Source organism: Salvelinus alpinus, chromosome 2 (assembly GCF_045679555.1).
Source record: "Salvelinus alpinus chromosome 2, SLU_Salpinus.1, whole genome shotgun sequence".
Lineage (NCBI taxonomy): Eukaryota > Metazoa > Chordata > Actinopteri > Salmoniformes > Salmonidae > Salvelinus > Salvelinus alpinus.
The window spans coordinates 68,198,637-68,215,096 of NC_092087.1; the positions used below are offsets into that span (position 1 = coordinate 68,198,637).

The 16,460-nt window shown below is 42.0% G+C and overlaps 1 protein-coding gene across 1 annotated transcript in view; it reads right to left on the reverse strand.

Annotated features, from left to right (window-relative positions):
• The window catches only part of LOC139567524 (protein kinase C alpha type), a 201,614-nt gene that overhangs the window by 13,713 nt on the left and 171,441 nt on the right, over positions 1-16,460 (reverse strand). The window contains exons 14-16 of the mRNA XM_071388853.1: positions 14,928-15,008; positions 12,368-12,475; positions 5,311-5,451 (exon numbers count right to left, since the gene is read on the reverse strand). Coding sequence (XP_071244954.1) covers positions 5,311-5,451; positions 12,368-12,475; positions 14,928-15,008 — 330 coding nt within the window. The remainder of the gene's footprint in view (positions 1-5,310; positions 5,452-12,367; positions 12,476-14,927; positions 15,009-16,460) is intronic.

The window sequence follows — 16,460 nt, forward strand, 5'->3', positions numbered from 1 at the left end:
TATTTAGGCTTGCAAAAACAAAGACATATTGACTCAAGACATTTCAGATGTCAAAAAACATAACTTCACTTTGACACTATGGGGTATTGTGTGTAGGCCAGTAACAGAACATTTCTATTTAATCCATTTTAAATGCAGGTTGTAACACAACAAAATGTGGAAGAATTCGATGGATGTGAATACTTTGAGGTACTGTATCTTTGGTCAACAACACTCAAAATACTACAGTTGTTTCATCCATCCTTTAAAATCAGTTGGTCTATAGTAATATCCTAATTGTTCTTTAGTAATCAGAGAATATTATTATGTTTCTTTCTCACATGAATCTAAAAGGGAAAATCCAAAAAGAACACAGACAACCACCACCACTGAAAACATACATACGACGGGACAAGTGGACATGCTTTAACAAATAACACGACTAAATCTACTAGCACTCATAGACAGTCCAAAATGTAGATTGGTGAGTTTGTGCATGCAGTATTTTTCATGTGTTTATCTGTGTGTGTATGTGTGTGTTTGTGTCTGACCTACAATATGTGTGTTTAACACCACCCCAGCCTTGCCTTATGTTCCAATCCAACACTTCCTAAATATGACTACCTTAAAAACGTAAATTAAACGTAAATTAAACGCTGAGTCTCAAGTAGCCGTTTGTCCCTTTTAATACCCGGGCAACGACACAAATGTAATCAAATAAATGCCCTTTTTAAATAAACGCCGGCTCTAAATGTATTATTTACCAGGTTACCATGAATTGTTTACGAGGTTTATCGTTTGATTTGTTACATTAAATAATTCAGCGATCACAAAAAAAAATATAAGGCAATCTCTTTTTTATAGCCAGTAAGAAACCGCTAACCATTGACTGATAACAGCTTAGAACTGCTAGCTAACTGACAAGCAGAAAAACAGTCAACAACATAGGGAGTACAAACCCCTAGAAATTGTCTGATCGCCCTCTAGTGGAAAATGCACAGTTAACAGGAGAATAATTCTGGCAAGGAATTATTATTATTTATTTTTTCTTAATAGAGGCATACTAAGACAAAATAAACATGACACAGCATGTAAATGATAACACATTAGTGCAGGGAATGAAGAAATGAATTAAAATGTTGGAAGTGAATGCTGGAATTAAACATGCTAATGAGCAAAAGCTGTGCTCATTAAGGAAATAGACACCTGGCTCAAATAGAAGTTTGTCTCCAATAAGCACCTGTTGTGTGCAGTGATTGAAGCAAATAAACACCTGGGCTATTAATTGAAGTTTTACGGTAAGCTCCCTAACCACAGTGATTCCATCACCATTAATCAGCAAGTCTCATATCCTTCCACTTTGACCCACTTCCATCTTTACAAACTTAAACCACATATCAAGTGGTTCTCTAAATATGAGTCTAGATAAGCTATGTCTATAAATAGCTACTGTAGCAGGTGTTCTTGTTATTCTTCCCTGCGGTCTATCTGTCCTGCTCTGTTTCCGATAGATGGATAAACCCTCTAGTGTTCATAATCTGGGTCTCGCTGTACCTGGCTATTAAATGGCAATCTCCCAGCTGTCAGAACAGGCATGAAGTGTGATTGATTCAGGGGGAGAGGACTGAAGAGGATGAGAGGATGAGAGGGGGATGAGGATGAGAAGAGAAGAGGATTAGAGAGACAAAGTCAGGTCAGGGAGGGATGGAGGGAGGGAGGGAGGGATGGCGGTGTAAAGATGAATCTAATGACAGCCAATTGGTTGTAATAGACTCCCGGTGGTGCCTGTGTTACAGTGGAGTTGGATTGAAATGGATGATGGTTATTATAGGTCAGGGGAAGAGGTTTAGTTCTCTCTAACACACACACATACAGACTGAATGACATGTCTCCAGCATGCACATTGCACATGCAGACCAATATAGCTAAAGCACGTTATGCACGCACACACACACACACACACACACACACACACACACACACACACACACACACACACACACACACACACACACACACACACACACACACACACACACACACACACACACACACACACACACACACACACACACACTGGTCTCTCCATATATCTTTTTACTTTCCATCTATCATTCTCCTTTCATCTTGTCACTTGCCTTTCATCCACACACACCTGCATTCAAACACACTCCTCTACCCACATACTCATACTGGAGTCCACACACCAACACACACCTCTACCTACATACTCATACTGGAGTCCACACACCAACACACACCTCTATCTACATACTCATACTGGAGTCCACACACTAACACACACCTCTACCTACATACTCATACTGGAGTCCACACACTAACACACACCTCTACCTACATACTCATACTGGAGTCCACACATCAACACACACCTCTACCCACATACTCATACTGGAGTCCACACACCAACACACACCTCTACCTACATACTCATACTGGAGTCCACACACCAACACACACCTCTACCTACATACTCATACTGGAGTCCACACACCAACACACACCTCTACCTACATACTCATACTGGAGTCCACACATCAACACACAAATTGAATCCAGCGCGAGACTACAGGGACAGTGGGATGCCAGTATTCACCTTGTGAGAAGCACTGGAGACCTTGGGGCTTGAAACAGAAGTGAGCTGCATATTTAAAAGGAAGATCGACAATGAAGACACACACACACCTGAACGTGCACACCGAATGACTTACTTTGTCCCACTTTCATAATAAAGTATGTGTTTGTCTGTGTGGGTGCGTGTGCGTACATGGATTCAGAAACACGCCCTGACTTCGTATGACAGCGAGGCCGCTCATGTTAAAGACATACATACATAATGCATGGACATGCTGTTAATTATGCATTGCCAACGCCTTCCATTGCGACGGTCTAAGTCATTATACAGGTCTTACAGGGTTGTTTTGACCGTGTTTAAATGGGGGACAACGAGAAGCTGCATTCGTTCATGGTTTGGCTCTGGTCCAGGGCGTTATGTGCGGCTGAGCCTTCTTCCACTGCGTCTGGATGAACGGAAAGAATCAGGAGGTTGACGTAACACCCTGGACCAGAGCGAGGACAGATCGCTACGGAAGGGTTTGATGGTTGGTCATGAGTCAACTAGCCTGCTGCATTGCTGCTGAAATGTGGACCCTCCACATGCAATACACAGGCGGCGCCCAAATGGCACCCTATTCCCTATATAGGGCACCATGTAAGGAATAGTGTGCCATTTGGGACGTATCCACAGTTGGTGTAGTTGCATCCGTTGGGTTGATTGGATAACACTTGACATTAAGTTGTCCCTATTATGATGTAACTAACACGGTAATAACTGCTAACATAGTAGTTATAGGTTTTACTATGTCATTCCATGGTAATAGGGCTGTTGCGGAATCAGTTATTACACAACTGGAACAAGGAATGTGTAAGTACACATTAACTTGCCGAAGGTTATTCCACATGTGTGACTACGGATGTTATTACATGCTCGGTTGTTCCACTATGTAACTACTGTTTTGTAATTACACATTTGAAAGTCAACTGTGAATGTTGGCCTCTGGGGAATATTCTCATTGCTGGGAGATCTACGCACGTACTGTATGTGTACTTACATAGTAGTACTGCTTGAATTATATACAAATATATACATACAATATGAAAATATAATGAGGTTGAATGAGGAATATGTGTGGTATATACACTACCGTTAAAAAGTTTAGGGTCACTAAGAAATTTCCCGCAAACACCAGTCTCAACGTCAACAGTGAAGAGGCGACTCCGGGATGCTGAGTTCCTCTGTCCAGTGTCTGTGTTCTTTTGCCCATCTTAATCTTTTCTTTTTATTGGCCAGTCTGAGATATGTCTTTTTCTTTGCAACTCTGCCTAGAAGGCCAACATCTCAGAGTCGCCTCTTCACTGTTGATGTTGAGACTGGTGATTTGCGGGTACTATTTAATGAAGCTGCCAGTTGAGGACTTGTGAGGCGTCTGTTTCTCAAACTAGACACACTAATGTACTTGTCCTCTTGCTCAGTTGTGCACCGGGGCCTCCCACTCCTCTTTCTATTCTGGTTAGAGCCAGTTTACTCTGTTCTGTGAAGGGAGTAGTACAAAGCTTTGTACGAGATCTTCAGTTTCTTGGCAATTTCTCGCATGGAATAGCCTTCATTTCTCAGAACAAGAATGGACTGACGAGTTTCAGAAGAAAGTGCTTTGTTTCTGGCCATTTTGAGCCTGTAATCGAACCTACAAATGCTGATGCTCCAGATACTCAAATAGTCTAAAGAAGGACAGTTTTATTGCTTTTATTGCTTCTTTAATCAGCACAATAGTTTCGGCTGTGCTAACATAATTGCAAAAGGGTTTTCTAATGATCAATTAGCCTTTTAAAATGCTAAACTTGGATTAGCTAACACAACGTGCCATTGAGATTGAGAACACAGGAGTGATGGTTGCTGATAATGGGCCTCTGATCGCCTATGTAGATATTCCATTAAAAATCAGCCGTTTCCAACGACAATAGTCATTTACAACATTAACAATGTCTACACTGTATTTCTGATCAATTTGATGTTATTTTACTGGACAAAAAATGTGCTTTTCTTTCAAAAACAAGGATATTTATAAGTGACCCCAAACTTTTGAACGGTAGCGAATATGTGAATAAAATGAGTAGTATTATTCTATTGTAGCCCATGTCGAGGCTTTGTGGTTAGAAAAGGTTGTCTTTTGTTCAGTGTGACGACAGAGACCATAGCCGCTGGGGCATTGCCATGCTAAACAAATGGTGCTGGACCGGAATGGACTGTAACCTGTGAGAGTTGCCAAACAGACACCATTCAGATGCAGGCCAATCTGATCTGACAACAGACCAGGTGGGAGTCTGCCTGGGCTCTACTATGGTGACAGACGGCCGCCGGACATTCACAGGTGTGTTTGTGTGTGTGTATTGTACACGTTTGCATAGTTTGTAAGTGTGTGTGTAAGTATGCTCCCGCGTGTGTATGTGTCTGTGTACACAAAAATGTTTGTGTATGTGAGTGGATGTTGTTACTCATCTGAATGGGAAACTAAGATCGCATCAGATAATAAGCAACCACACACTCCTCAGTGGAGTAAATGTCCATTGTGTGTGACAACGGGCCAAACATACCAACGAATACAAAGCTACGATTGCGCCACCATTTCAATAATTTTGCATTTAAGAAGAAACATAGATTACCACAGCGAATAACAACTTATACAATGTCTTTTTTTTTATTTTAAACCTCATTTTAATCAGACATGGGTAGGTTGTGTGTGTGTGACTCACCCCTTTGGGCTTGAAGGGGGGTTGGATCTCGCGGTTCTGGAGACGTTCCCAGTCGATGCGTCTGAAGAAGGCGTGCTCCCGGATGTCCCTCTCGCCCTCGGAGCCGCAGCCCAGACGCTTCGACGGGTGTTTGGTCATCAGCTGGGAGGGATAAGGAGTGAAAGGCCCTCGAGTTAGAATGGAAATTCTACAGATAGAAATGTCACTATTGTGTCAATCAGGGAAGGACCACAGAGATAGTGGCATTTAGATCTACAGAAACCCATGTGATCATCAGCAGGCAGCAGGCGGAGGATGAGAGAGCCAGTTAGAACGGCTGGAGTAGACAGACCGTAGAAAAGATAGCCATAGAAAAACTAAATAGATTCCATATTCTATTATTTGCTCATTGGCTGAGGTTGGGAAAAGAAGAAGGACATGGGAACATGAGTCATTATGAGTTTAATGGAGACCATAGAAATAGGATGAGTGGAATGGATAACAACAGACTCACAAACAAGTTAGTATTGGAGTCAATATGGGGGCAGTTAATTTCTACGCTTCCTCTTTTTATTCTCTCCTATTCTCTCTTTTTTCTGGGTCAGTAGGGAGCCAAACAGATGGGGGGTTGGTAAAAAGGAATTTGTCTCTCTTAGATTTAATGTGTTATTGTTGTCACTTAGAATCGCACAGCAGGAGGCGACATGGGGGCGCACTTTGTAGAAAACAACTCGACATTGAAAAACCATCAAACAAACGTATTTCCTTGTTAAACTAGAGGAGGAGAAACCACACTCAAACAACATCATGACAAATGTCAATAATGACAGGCACTCTTTGTGGGTTGGATTCCCACTGGGGCCTGCAGTGCGAAAATGTGCGAACGTACAAAAGTAAGTTGTTTTGGATAAAAGCATCCGCTAAACGGCATATACAGTTGAAGTCGGAAGTTTACATACAGCTTAGCCAAATACATTTAAACTCAGTTTTTCACAATTCCTGACAATATTAGAGAGAATGATTTATTTCAGCTTTTATTTCTTTCATCACATTCCCAGTGGGTCAGAAGTTTACATACACTCAATTAATATTTGGTAGCATTGCCTTTAAATATTTTAACTTGGTTCAAACATTTTGGGTAGCCTTCCACAAGCTTCCCACAATAAGTTGGGTGAATTTTGGCCCATTCCTCCTGACAGAGCTGGTGTAACCGAGTCAGGTTAGCAGGCCTCCTTGCCCGCACACGCTTTTTCAGTTCTGCCCACAAATTTTCTATGCGATTGAGGTCAGGGCTTTGTGGCCACTCCAATAACTTGAATTTGTTGTCCTTAAGCCATTTTGCCACAACTTTGGATGTATACTTGGGGTCATTGTCCATTTGGAAGACCCATTTGCGACCAAGCTTGAACTTCCCGACTGATGTCTTGACATGTTGCTTCAATATATCCACATAATTTTCCTTGCTCATGATGCCATCTATTTTGTGAAGTGCACCAGACCCTCCTGCAGCAAAGCACCCCCACAACATGATGCTGCCACCCCCGTTCTTCACGGTTGGGATGGTGATCTTCGGCTTGCCAGCATCCCCCTTTTTCCTCCAAACATAACAATGGTCATTATGGCCTAACAGTTCTATTTTTGTTTCATCAGACCAGAGGACATTCCTCCAAAAAGTACAATCTTCGTCCCCATGTGCAGTTGCAAACCGTAGTCTGGCTTTTTTTATGGCGGTTTTGGAGCAGTGGCTTCTTCCTTGCTGAGCGGCTGATAAGAGTTTATAAGGTTTAAATATAAATGATTAAATAATTATACCCGGAAACTTAACCATTAGGGATTAGAGGTTATGTAGCATGGATAAGGAGTAATTAAAAGTATTAAACATAAGTCCAACTAGGTTAGACTGGGAGAGAGAGAAATGTGTGTATGCTTAAGAAAACACCTAGAAACAATTAAACTATGGTTGAACCGACCCGGCTATAACTCTGGGAAGATAATATAGGGCAGGGAGCACCCCTCCAGGTTTCCTTTATCTGGGGGGGGACTGGAACTGTCAGCTGAGTAGTGAGAAACTGTGGTGAGAATTGTAGAGAAGAAGATAGCTCTCCTAATGTGTGTAGGAGAGCTATCTGGATGTCTTTGTATTCTTGACGTCAGAGTGCTCTCGTGAATAAACATTTGACTATTGTAGGCTGGGCCTCTGTCTGTTTTCATTTAAACCAGTTTCTTCCAAATTCTGGGTTGCAGACTGAGTAGTTAATTGAAGTTCAGTTTATGAACATTGAGAACAAAATTCTCTTATCAGCGGCCTTTCAGGTTATGTCGATATAGGACTCGTTTGACTGTGGATATAGATACTTTTTTACCTGTTTCATCCAGCATCTTCACAAGGTCCTTTGCTGTTGTTCTGGGCTTGATTTGAACTTTTCGCGCCAAAGTACGTTCATCTCTAGGAGACAGAACGCGTCTCCTTCCTGAGCGGAATGATGGCTGTGTGGTCCCATAGTGTTTATACTTGCGTACTATTGTTTGTATAGATGAACGTGGTACTTTCAGGCGTTTGGAAATTGCTCCCAAGGATGAACCAGAAGTTTGTTTCTGAGGTCTTGGCTGATTTCTTTTGATTTTCCCATGATGTCAAGCAAAGAGGCACTGAGTTTGAAGGTAGGCCTTGAAATACATCCACAGGTACACCTCCAATTGACTCAAATTATGTCAATTAGCCTATCAGAAGCTTCTAAAGCCATGACATAATTTTCTGAAATTTTCCAAGCTGATTAAAGGCACAGTCAACTGACCCACTGGAATTGTGATACAGTGAATTATAAGTGAAATAATCTGTCTGTAAACAATTGTTCGAAAAATGACTTGTGTCATGCTCAAAGTAGATGTCCTAATCGACTTGCCAAAACTATAGTTTGTGAACAAGAAATTTGTGGAGTGGTTGAAAAATGAGTTTTAATGACTCCAACCTAAGTCTATGTAAAGTTCCGACTTCAACTGTATTATATATTATAAAAAAAGGAAAACAGTACTTTTTTATACAGTACCAGTCAAAGGTTTGGACACACCTTACTCATTCCAAATTATTTTCTTTCTTTTTACAATTTTCTACATTGTAGAATAATAGAAGGCATCAAAACTATGAAATAACACATATGGAATCATGTAGTAACCCCATTTTGTTTTTAACAATTCTCAATATATTTGCACACTTTTGGCATTCTCTAAACCAGCTTCACCTGGAATGCTTTTCCAACAGTCTTGAAGGAGTTCCCTCATATGCTGAGCACTTGTTGGCTGCTTTTCCTTCACTCTGCGGTGATTGTGATTGCCAGGGCATTCGATGCAGCACTCCATCACTCTCCTTCTTGTTCAAATAGCCCTTACACAGCCTGGAGGTATTCAGCTAGTCTGCTTCTCACAAAGACATGACGGCTGGAAACAAAAATCTCAAATTTGGACTCATCAGACCAAAAGGACAGATTTCCACCGGTTTAATGTCCATTGCATGGGTTTCTTAGCCCAAGCAAGCCTCTTCTTCTTATTGGTGTCCTTTAGTAGTGGTTTCTTTGGAGCAATATGACCATGAAGGACTGATTCACGCAGTCTCCTCTGAACAGTTGATGTTGACATGTGTCTGTTACTTGAACTCCATGAAGCATTTATTTGGGCTTCAATTTCTGAGGCTGGTAACTCTAATGTACTTATCCTCTGAAAGCATAGGTAACTCTGGGTCTTCATTTCCTGTGGCGGTCCTCATGAGAGCCAGTTTCATCATAGCCCTTGATGGTTTTTGCGACTGCACCTGAAGAAACTTTCAAAGTTCTTGACATTTTCCGGGATTGACTGACGTTCATGTCTTAAAGTAATGATGGACTGTCGTTTCTCTTTGCTTATTTGAGATGTTCTTGCCATAATATGTACTTGGTCTTATACCAAATAGGGCTATCTTCTGTATGCCACCCCTACCTTGTCACAACACAACTGATTGGCTCAAACGCAAAAAGAAGGAAAGAAATTCCACAAATTAAGTTAACAAGGCACACCTGTTAAATGAAATGAATTCCAGGTGACTACCTCATGAAGCTGGTTGAGAGAATGCCAAGAGTGTGCAAAGGGTGGCTACGTTGAAGAATCTCAAATATAAAATATATATCTTGATTTGTTTAACACTTTTTTGGTTACTACATGATTCCATATGTGTTATTTCATAGTTTTGATGTCTTCACTATTATTCTACAATGTAGAAAACAATAAAAAATAAAGAAAAACTCTGGAATGAGTAGGTGTATTAAAACTTTTGACTGGAACTGTATATAATTATTTATTTTTTTTAAATAGATTTTCCTTTATTATTTTCCCCTAACCCTACCATCCCTCCCCTAATTGGAGTATACTAATGGACAGCAACACTTAGGATTCTACTTCCAGCTTATACATACTATATACATTTTACAGACACAGTATATTTTACAGCAGTTTACATTCCTAGTTGAACACGAATTCTAGCTCTCTTTCTTTCTATAAGTTTCTCAACAGCGTGCGTGGACTTAGATAGCCCTATTAGAAAGTTGCCCACCTACATTGGAACATAACGCTCATTAGGTGTGTGTCTGTCAGTGGGCGTGCGTTACATCAGCAGGGGATGACATTGGTTGCATAGCCAGCCTTGCAGATACAGTACAGTTTCTTAACAGAAAAACATAATAATGTGTTGTCATTGTAAAAAAGTATTCCTGACCGCGTCCAAAATTGCACCCTATCCCCTTCGTAGTGCACTACTTTTGACCAGAGTCTTTGTCGTGGGAGGAAGAGTGATATCCATTGCAATTTATTTTTAGTTTGAAACTCTGAACTTTTGGCAGCAACATAGCATCTGGGTATAGTGGAATATACTGTAGGATAACATAGGACGGGGGAGTAAAACGAATCAAGATACTTATCTAACTCCAGAAACCTTTAAGCTACATTTGCTCAGGCCTCTAGCCCAACACTCACTCACCAAACCACGACTCTCTCTGTAATTCTCCTGAACCCAGTCGCCAGCCCAGTCCCGATATTCTATCCCATTCGTCATTTCACAGTCTTTGCAAGGGAGTTTGAGGTGAGTCGTGTGTGTGTGAGTGAGTAATCCTAGCTGGTCTAAAGGTGCAGAAAACTCATCCCAGCTGCAGTGTGAAGAGGCCAGGGAGAGTAATGAGAAAAGCTTGGCTAGAGCGCCTTCACACCTCTCCTTTCCTCTCCTCAAAAATTGCAGTGACACAGCGGTGGGGTGATGGCAGCAAAGCATGCTGGGTAATGTAACAACGCCAAAAATAACAGCCAGTCTCTATCTACTCCTGTCGTCTGTTGGTGGCAGCCACAGAATTGTGACTTAGACACGTGTGTGTGTGTGTGTCACAGCTGGTGAAAAGGAAAAAGTAATTTGTCAGGGTTGTGTTCCCAGGTTATGCTGTTCCCCTACAAGGGAACCCTTGTACGCTGCAAACAGAATTCACCTTCAAAATGTAAACTTGAGGCCCAAAAGCGGCCTGAGAATTAGTCTGTGTCTGTCTCTGGCTGGTGAGCTAAGGAGTCATGACCAGGTTCTCAGTGTTCTCTCCTTGCTAGAACACACACACACGCACGCGCCTCCCCGAGACCTTCTATCCATGCGAGCCTTAGCGGATGGCCCGTCCACAAAGGCAGAGCATTGGATCAAAGCAAATCCCCCTCTGCAGAAACAATGGAGGGACCTCACTCTCTTCCCTATGGGCCCTGGTCAAAGGTAATGCACTACAAAGGGAATAGGGTGCCATTTGGGATAGATGGAGGGATTTGAGGTAAAATTGCTGTAGGACATTTCTGCTGCAACCTAAATACTACAGATGTAGAATCTTCCATTTTTTTTGAGGAGAGAGAGAGATGCGAAAGAGGCGGAGACAAAGAGAGCGGGAGAGAGAGGGTTTGCAGAGAAATTGAGGGGCAGACAGATTGCAGAGACAGTTGTTAGAAAGTGGTGGTAGTGTGAGAAAGGGGGAGAGTGAGAGAGGGAGGAAGGGATAGAGAGAGGGCTAGATAGAAGGAGAGGTAGAGAGGATGTGTGAGCTCTGAGGGTTGAAGTGGGGAGGTGTGGACACGAGTGTGTTATCACACAGTTTGTTGACTCGGCCCCGGGACGCTCGTCTCTCCTCCTGCTCATGTTATTAGTGCCTTCACCTCTCCTCTCTCACACACGCACAACTTTCCCTATGTGTCTCCCTCTTGCTCTGCCTTTAATTCGTTTTTGACACAATATGGCTGCCGTCCAACATATGCATACAGGTGGGTACTAGGAGAGATGGGACCCACACACTGTCAAAAAGAAGGAAAAATTAGCTTTAAGCTTTTAAGTCTCCATCTCTCCTTGTTCTCCTATTTTGAAACCTACGCACCTGTAACAGACACTATTTGATCTAAAGGACCTTCAAAGAGCGCAGACTGCCACCCACCATAACACAGGTGGGCGCTACATCGGTGATGAATAGGGGTGAGGTAAACACATCCATAACTCCTCACTGTGCTTCTCCAATCCAGCTTGTTTTTGAATCCACTTCCCCCCTATAGTACAGTCTGCCCGTAGCTATGTAGGTAGTAACCCCCGTGCCTATAGACTACAGTAATAGATCCTTCAACGACAAAACCTCCAGTCTAAAGGTTACATGTCAGAGTCAGTCATATCTATCGACATAGATTCTATCGACATAGATTCTATCGACATACCACTTCATGCTCTTCCTACTGTACATGCTAATGGATAGTGTCTTCATAAAGGTCATTGTAAAGACGGCTTCAAAAGGTTGACTTCATGAAGTGTTAATAATTGGACCTAGGTCTCAGTGGGTATGGGACTAAGTGTTATTGATGACAGAGGACGAGAGCAGGGGTGAGAGACTAGCTTCAAAGGGGAGTGGGGAAGACCATGGGTTTAAGGGTGATGGTTGGGGGGCCATAGAAATATAATGACATTGACTTCAATGGGAATTTCCATTCAAGTAATTCTATTTCTATGAGAGGGGCTGAGGTTCAAAAGGTTCTTTGGGTCAAAGGTCGTACTCACCCCTTTGCAGATGGACACGGCCTCTTTGGACATTTGCTTGGGGTACGACACGTTGTGCTCCATGATGGACTGGAAGAGCTCGTCCTCGTCCTCACCATCAAACGGGGGCTGGGGAACAACACGTTATATAGAACGTTATATGCATAGAACGTTATATGCATGTTGTAAATACGTTGCGAATGTTGTATACATGTTGTAAATATTTTGATAATGTTTTATACATGTTGTAAATAGGTTGAGAATGTTATATACATTTTGTAAATATCCTGGGAATGTTTTATACATGTAAATAGGTTGAGAATGTTATATACATTTTGAGAATGTTGGGTTGAAAATGTTATATACATGTTGTAAATAGTTTGCAAATGTTATGCACGTTGTAAATATGTTGCGAATGCTATATACATGTTGTACATTTGTTGACAATATCATGTAGATGTTAACACATCAGAATGTGTAGTACATCTGTAATGACCTCAAATATGTCTGTAATGACCTTCGCCTTTAATTTAATTTTTATTTTACCTTTATTTAACTAGGCAAGTCAGTTAATTAAGAACAAATTCTTATTTTCGGCCTAGGAACAGTGGGTTAACTGCCTTGTTCAGGGGCAGAACGACAGATTTGTACCTTGTCAGCTCGGGGATTCGAACTTACAACCTTTCGGTTACTAGCCCAACGCTCTAACCACTAGGCTACCCTGCCGCCCCAAATTTAATCAAACGGGTAAATTCATGATAATCTATCTAGTATCTTAATGTCATAACTATTTTTCAGGGGTCATTTCTACACAGGGCCCAGTCCGCAACGCAGAGTCTGTAATGCAGATGTCAACTGTATAAAAAGTCAGCTTTAATAGAATTTTAGGAGCATGAAGACAATTAGAAATTTCATGCTGGCTACACAAACAGCCAGAAAAGCTGGCCTCACAGGACTGCTTAAAACAGCTTGGCAGAAAAAGGGAAACATTTTCTTTGAAAAACACCAATTTGACATTGTGTGCTGTGGTGATTGTGTCCGACACTAGCTTGCGGTTTTAATTTTTGCATCAAGGGGATTCCAAGCCTATTTGAACAGAGTATTGTGGGGGGAAAACTAAGTCAAAAGGTTGTTGCCAGAGGCATCATCGGAATAAACAGAACCAACATGAACTAATCTGGTTAACCCTTCGATGGCCTAAAGTTCCAAACATTGTCATAAAAACACACTTGGAACAGTTTTCTTTGCTGATGAACGTTTACACTTCGGTACCAAAGCACCTGCTCAAAGCCATTGGATGTGTGTATATTCTACTCTTTCTCAGTCCAGTAATACAACTGAATAAGGGTTGTTATGGTGGCTTGTTGCGCAAAAGAGAGAGAGAGAGAGCGATAGAGGAAAAAAATGAGAAAAAAGATACAAAAAAACATTTATGAAACGGAAGATAAAAATAAACGAAAGAGGTCTAGACCGTAGAGAGTGAAAGAAACAAGTTCCATACAAAAGTTGCCAGCTGGGAGGGAAATGGACTCGATGGTCCAGCTATTTTCTCCCTCCACCTCTATCATTACTAACCATAATGCATTGTGACACATCATTCATGTAATATTTCTAATTTCCACTAGACTAAACCCTTTGGCAAGCGATACCTAGGCTGCTTTCTGCTCTCTTTATCTGATACACAATACACTGCACACCCTCAGTCGACCCCCCCCCCCCCCCCCCCGCCTGGCTCGTTGCGAACTAATTTGCCACAATTTTACATAATTATGACATAACATTGAAGGTTGTGCAATGTAACAGCAATATTTAGACTTAGGGTTGACCCACAGCGCTGTTTATGACTTCAAGCCTATCAACTCCTGAGATTAGGCTGGCAATACTAAAGTGCCTATTAGAACATCCAATAGTCAAAGGTATATGAAATACAAATGGTATAGAGAGAAATAGTCGACGTGTCATAATTCCTATAATAAACTACAACCTAAAACTTCTTAACTGGTAATATTGAAGAACTGGGAATATTGAACCACCAGCTTTCATATGTTCTGATGTTCTGGGCAAGGAACTTAAACATTAGCTTTTTTACATGGCACATATTGCACTTTTACTTTCTTCTCCAACACTGTGTTTCTGCATTATTTAAACCAAATTGAGCATGTTTCATTATTTATTTGAGACTAAATAGATTTTATTTATGTATTAAGTTTAAATAAGTGTTCATTCAATATTGTTGTAATTGTCCGATTAATCGGTATTGGCTTTTTTTGGTCCTCCAATAATCGGTATCGGCATTGAAAAATCATATTCGGTCGACCTCTAATACAGTGTCAACGTTTATGAGCACTATGTATGATGTACAATAGTTGAGTCTATTTGAGAGCTGTCCAAAATGACGCCATGTCCCATCAGAGGGGTGCAGATGGGTGACGACATTGTGTGTGTGTCCTTTCGTTCTCATGAGACTGGATTACTGTAAGGTCAGTGTGAAGGTTACCCGACTGTGTCTTTATCTAAAAACCTGAAGGATTTGCACGTGAGTGTCTGTGTGTGTGTAGAGCGGGCTGGGGGGCACACTCACCTGTCCTGCCAACATTTCGTAGAGCAGCACTCCGTATGCCCACCAATCCACTGATAGCCCATATGGCTGGTATGCAATAATCTGGAGAGACAGAGAGAGAGAGAGAGAGAGAGAGACAGAGACAGAGACAGAGACAGAGACAGAGAGAGAGAGCGAGAGCGAGTGAGTGAGCGAGAGCGAGTGAGTGAGCGAGAGAGTGAGAGAGTGAGAGAGTGAGAGAGTGAGAGAGCGAGAGAGCGAGAGAGACAGAGAGACAGAGAGCGAGAGCGAGCGAGAGACAGAGAGAGCGAGAGAGAGCGAGAGAGAGCGAAAGAGCGGGAGAGACAAAGAGCGAGAGAGAGCGAAAGAGCAAGAGAGAGCGAGAGAGACAGAGAGACAGAGACGAGAGAGAGCGAGAGAGGGATGAAAAGAGTTACATGGGATTAGATAAGACAATGCACATGTTCACAGAAGGTGAAATGCTGGCAAAGTATATACACATCACAGACAAAGAGACAGGCACACACACACATTTTTTAAAACTTTTAGTCTCACACCACACTCTGCATCAGCTACAGTAACACACACACACACACACACACACACACACACACACACACACACACACACACACACACACACACTAGCCTTTCACATTGTCGGCACATGCCTTCCACACACGCCCCACCAGTCAATCTAGCTCTTATTAGCAATTAGCATCCTCTTCTAGAGGGAACCTGGTTCATTACTGAGAGAGCAGGCACATCCTGTCAACCAGTTTCACCATCTGCTGTTGTGTCCCCCTAGCTTATCATTGGATCCATTCTAATGAAGACACGAGACAGCCTTGCCGGAGCGAAGTACTGCTATGTTGCAGAGGGAAAATCCATCGATGCAAAGTAAAGTACGGTCCATGGGAGAATTCACTGATGCGAAATAAATGGAGGGAGACAATGTTATTGTTTTGTGAAGTGGTGGGCGGCGTAAGTCCACTTGTGCAATAACAGCTGGGGTAAGTATGCCCATGCATGCAAGAACACATTATGCATGCAAGAACACATTATGCATGCAAGAACACATTATGCATGCATGCGCATATCAAGGGACGTTCATTGAACATGTGGTAGAAGCCGAGAACAAGACACCTGAATCCCCAACAGTGCTAGAGGAGAAGCAGCTGCACGACTAGACGGCTGCCGGCAGAAATGAAGCTGAAGAGGTGCCTTGAGTACCAGAAGGAAAACCCGAGCGTCTTACTGTGTCGTGTTGGAAAGTGTAGCAAACGGGAAGTTCTTTTCAGAGGACGTGTCCAATACAACGAGTGCATCAATGAATACATCAACACGAGGGACTGCTAGAGGAAGATGATCAATAAAAGATAGGCCATTACGTCATGGAGATGAGGTGGGGAAAGAGGTCAGTGCTTTGTTTTTCACACACAGTATAAGGAGAGGGTGTCTTTGTGTGTGTGTAAGAAGAGTGTGTCTTTGTGTAACGAGCACACAAGCAGGATTTTAACCTGTTTCCCTAACAGTAAATACAATATTGGATTGT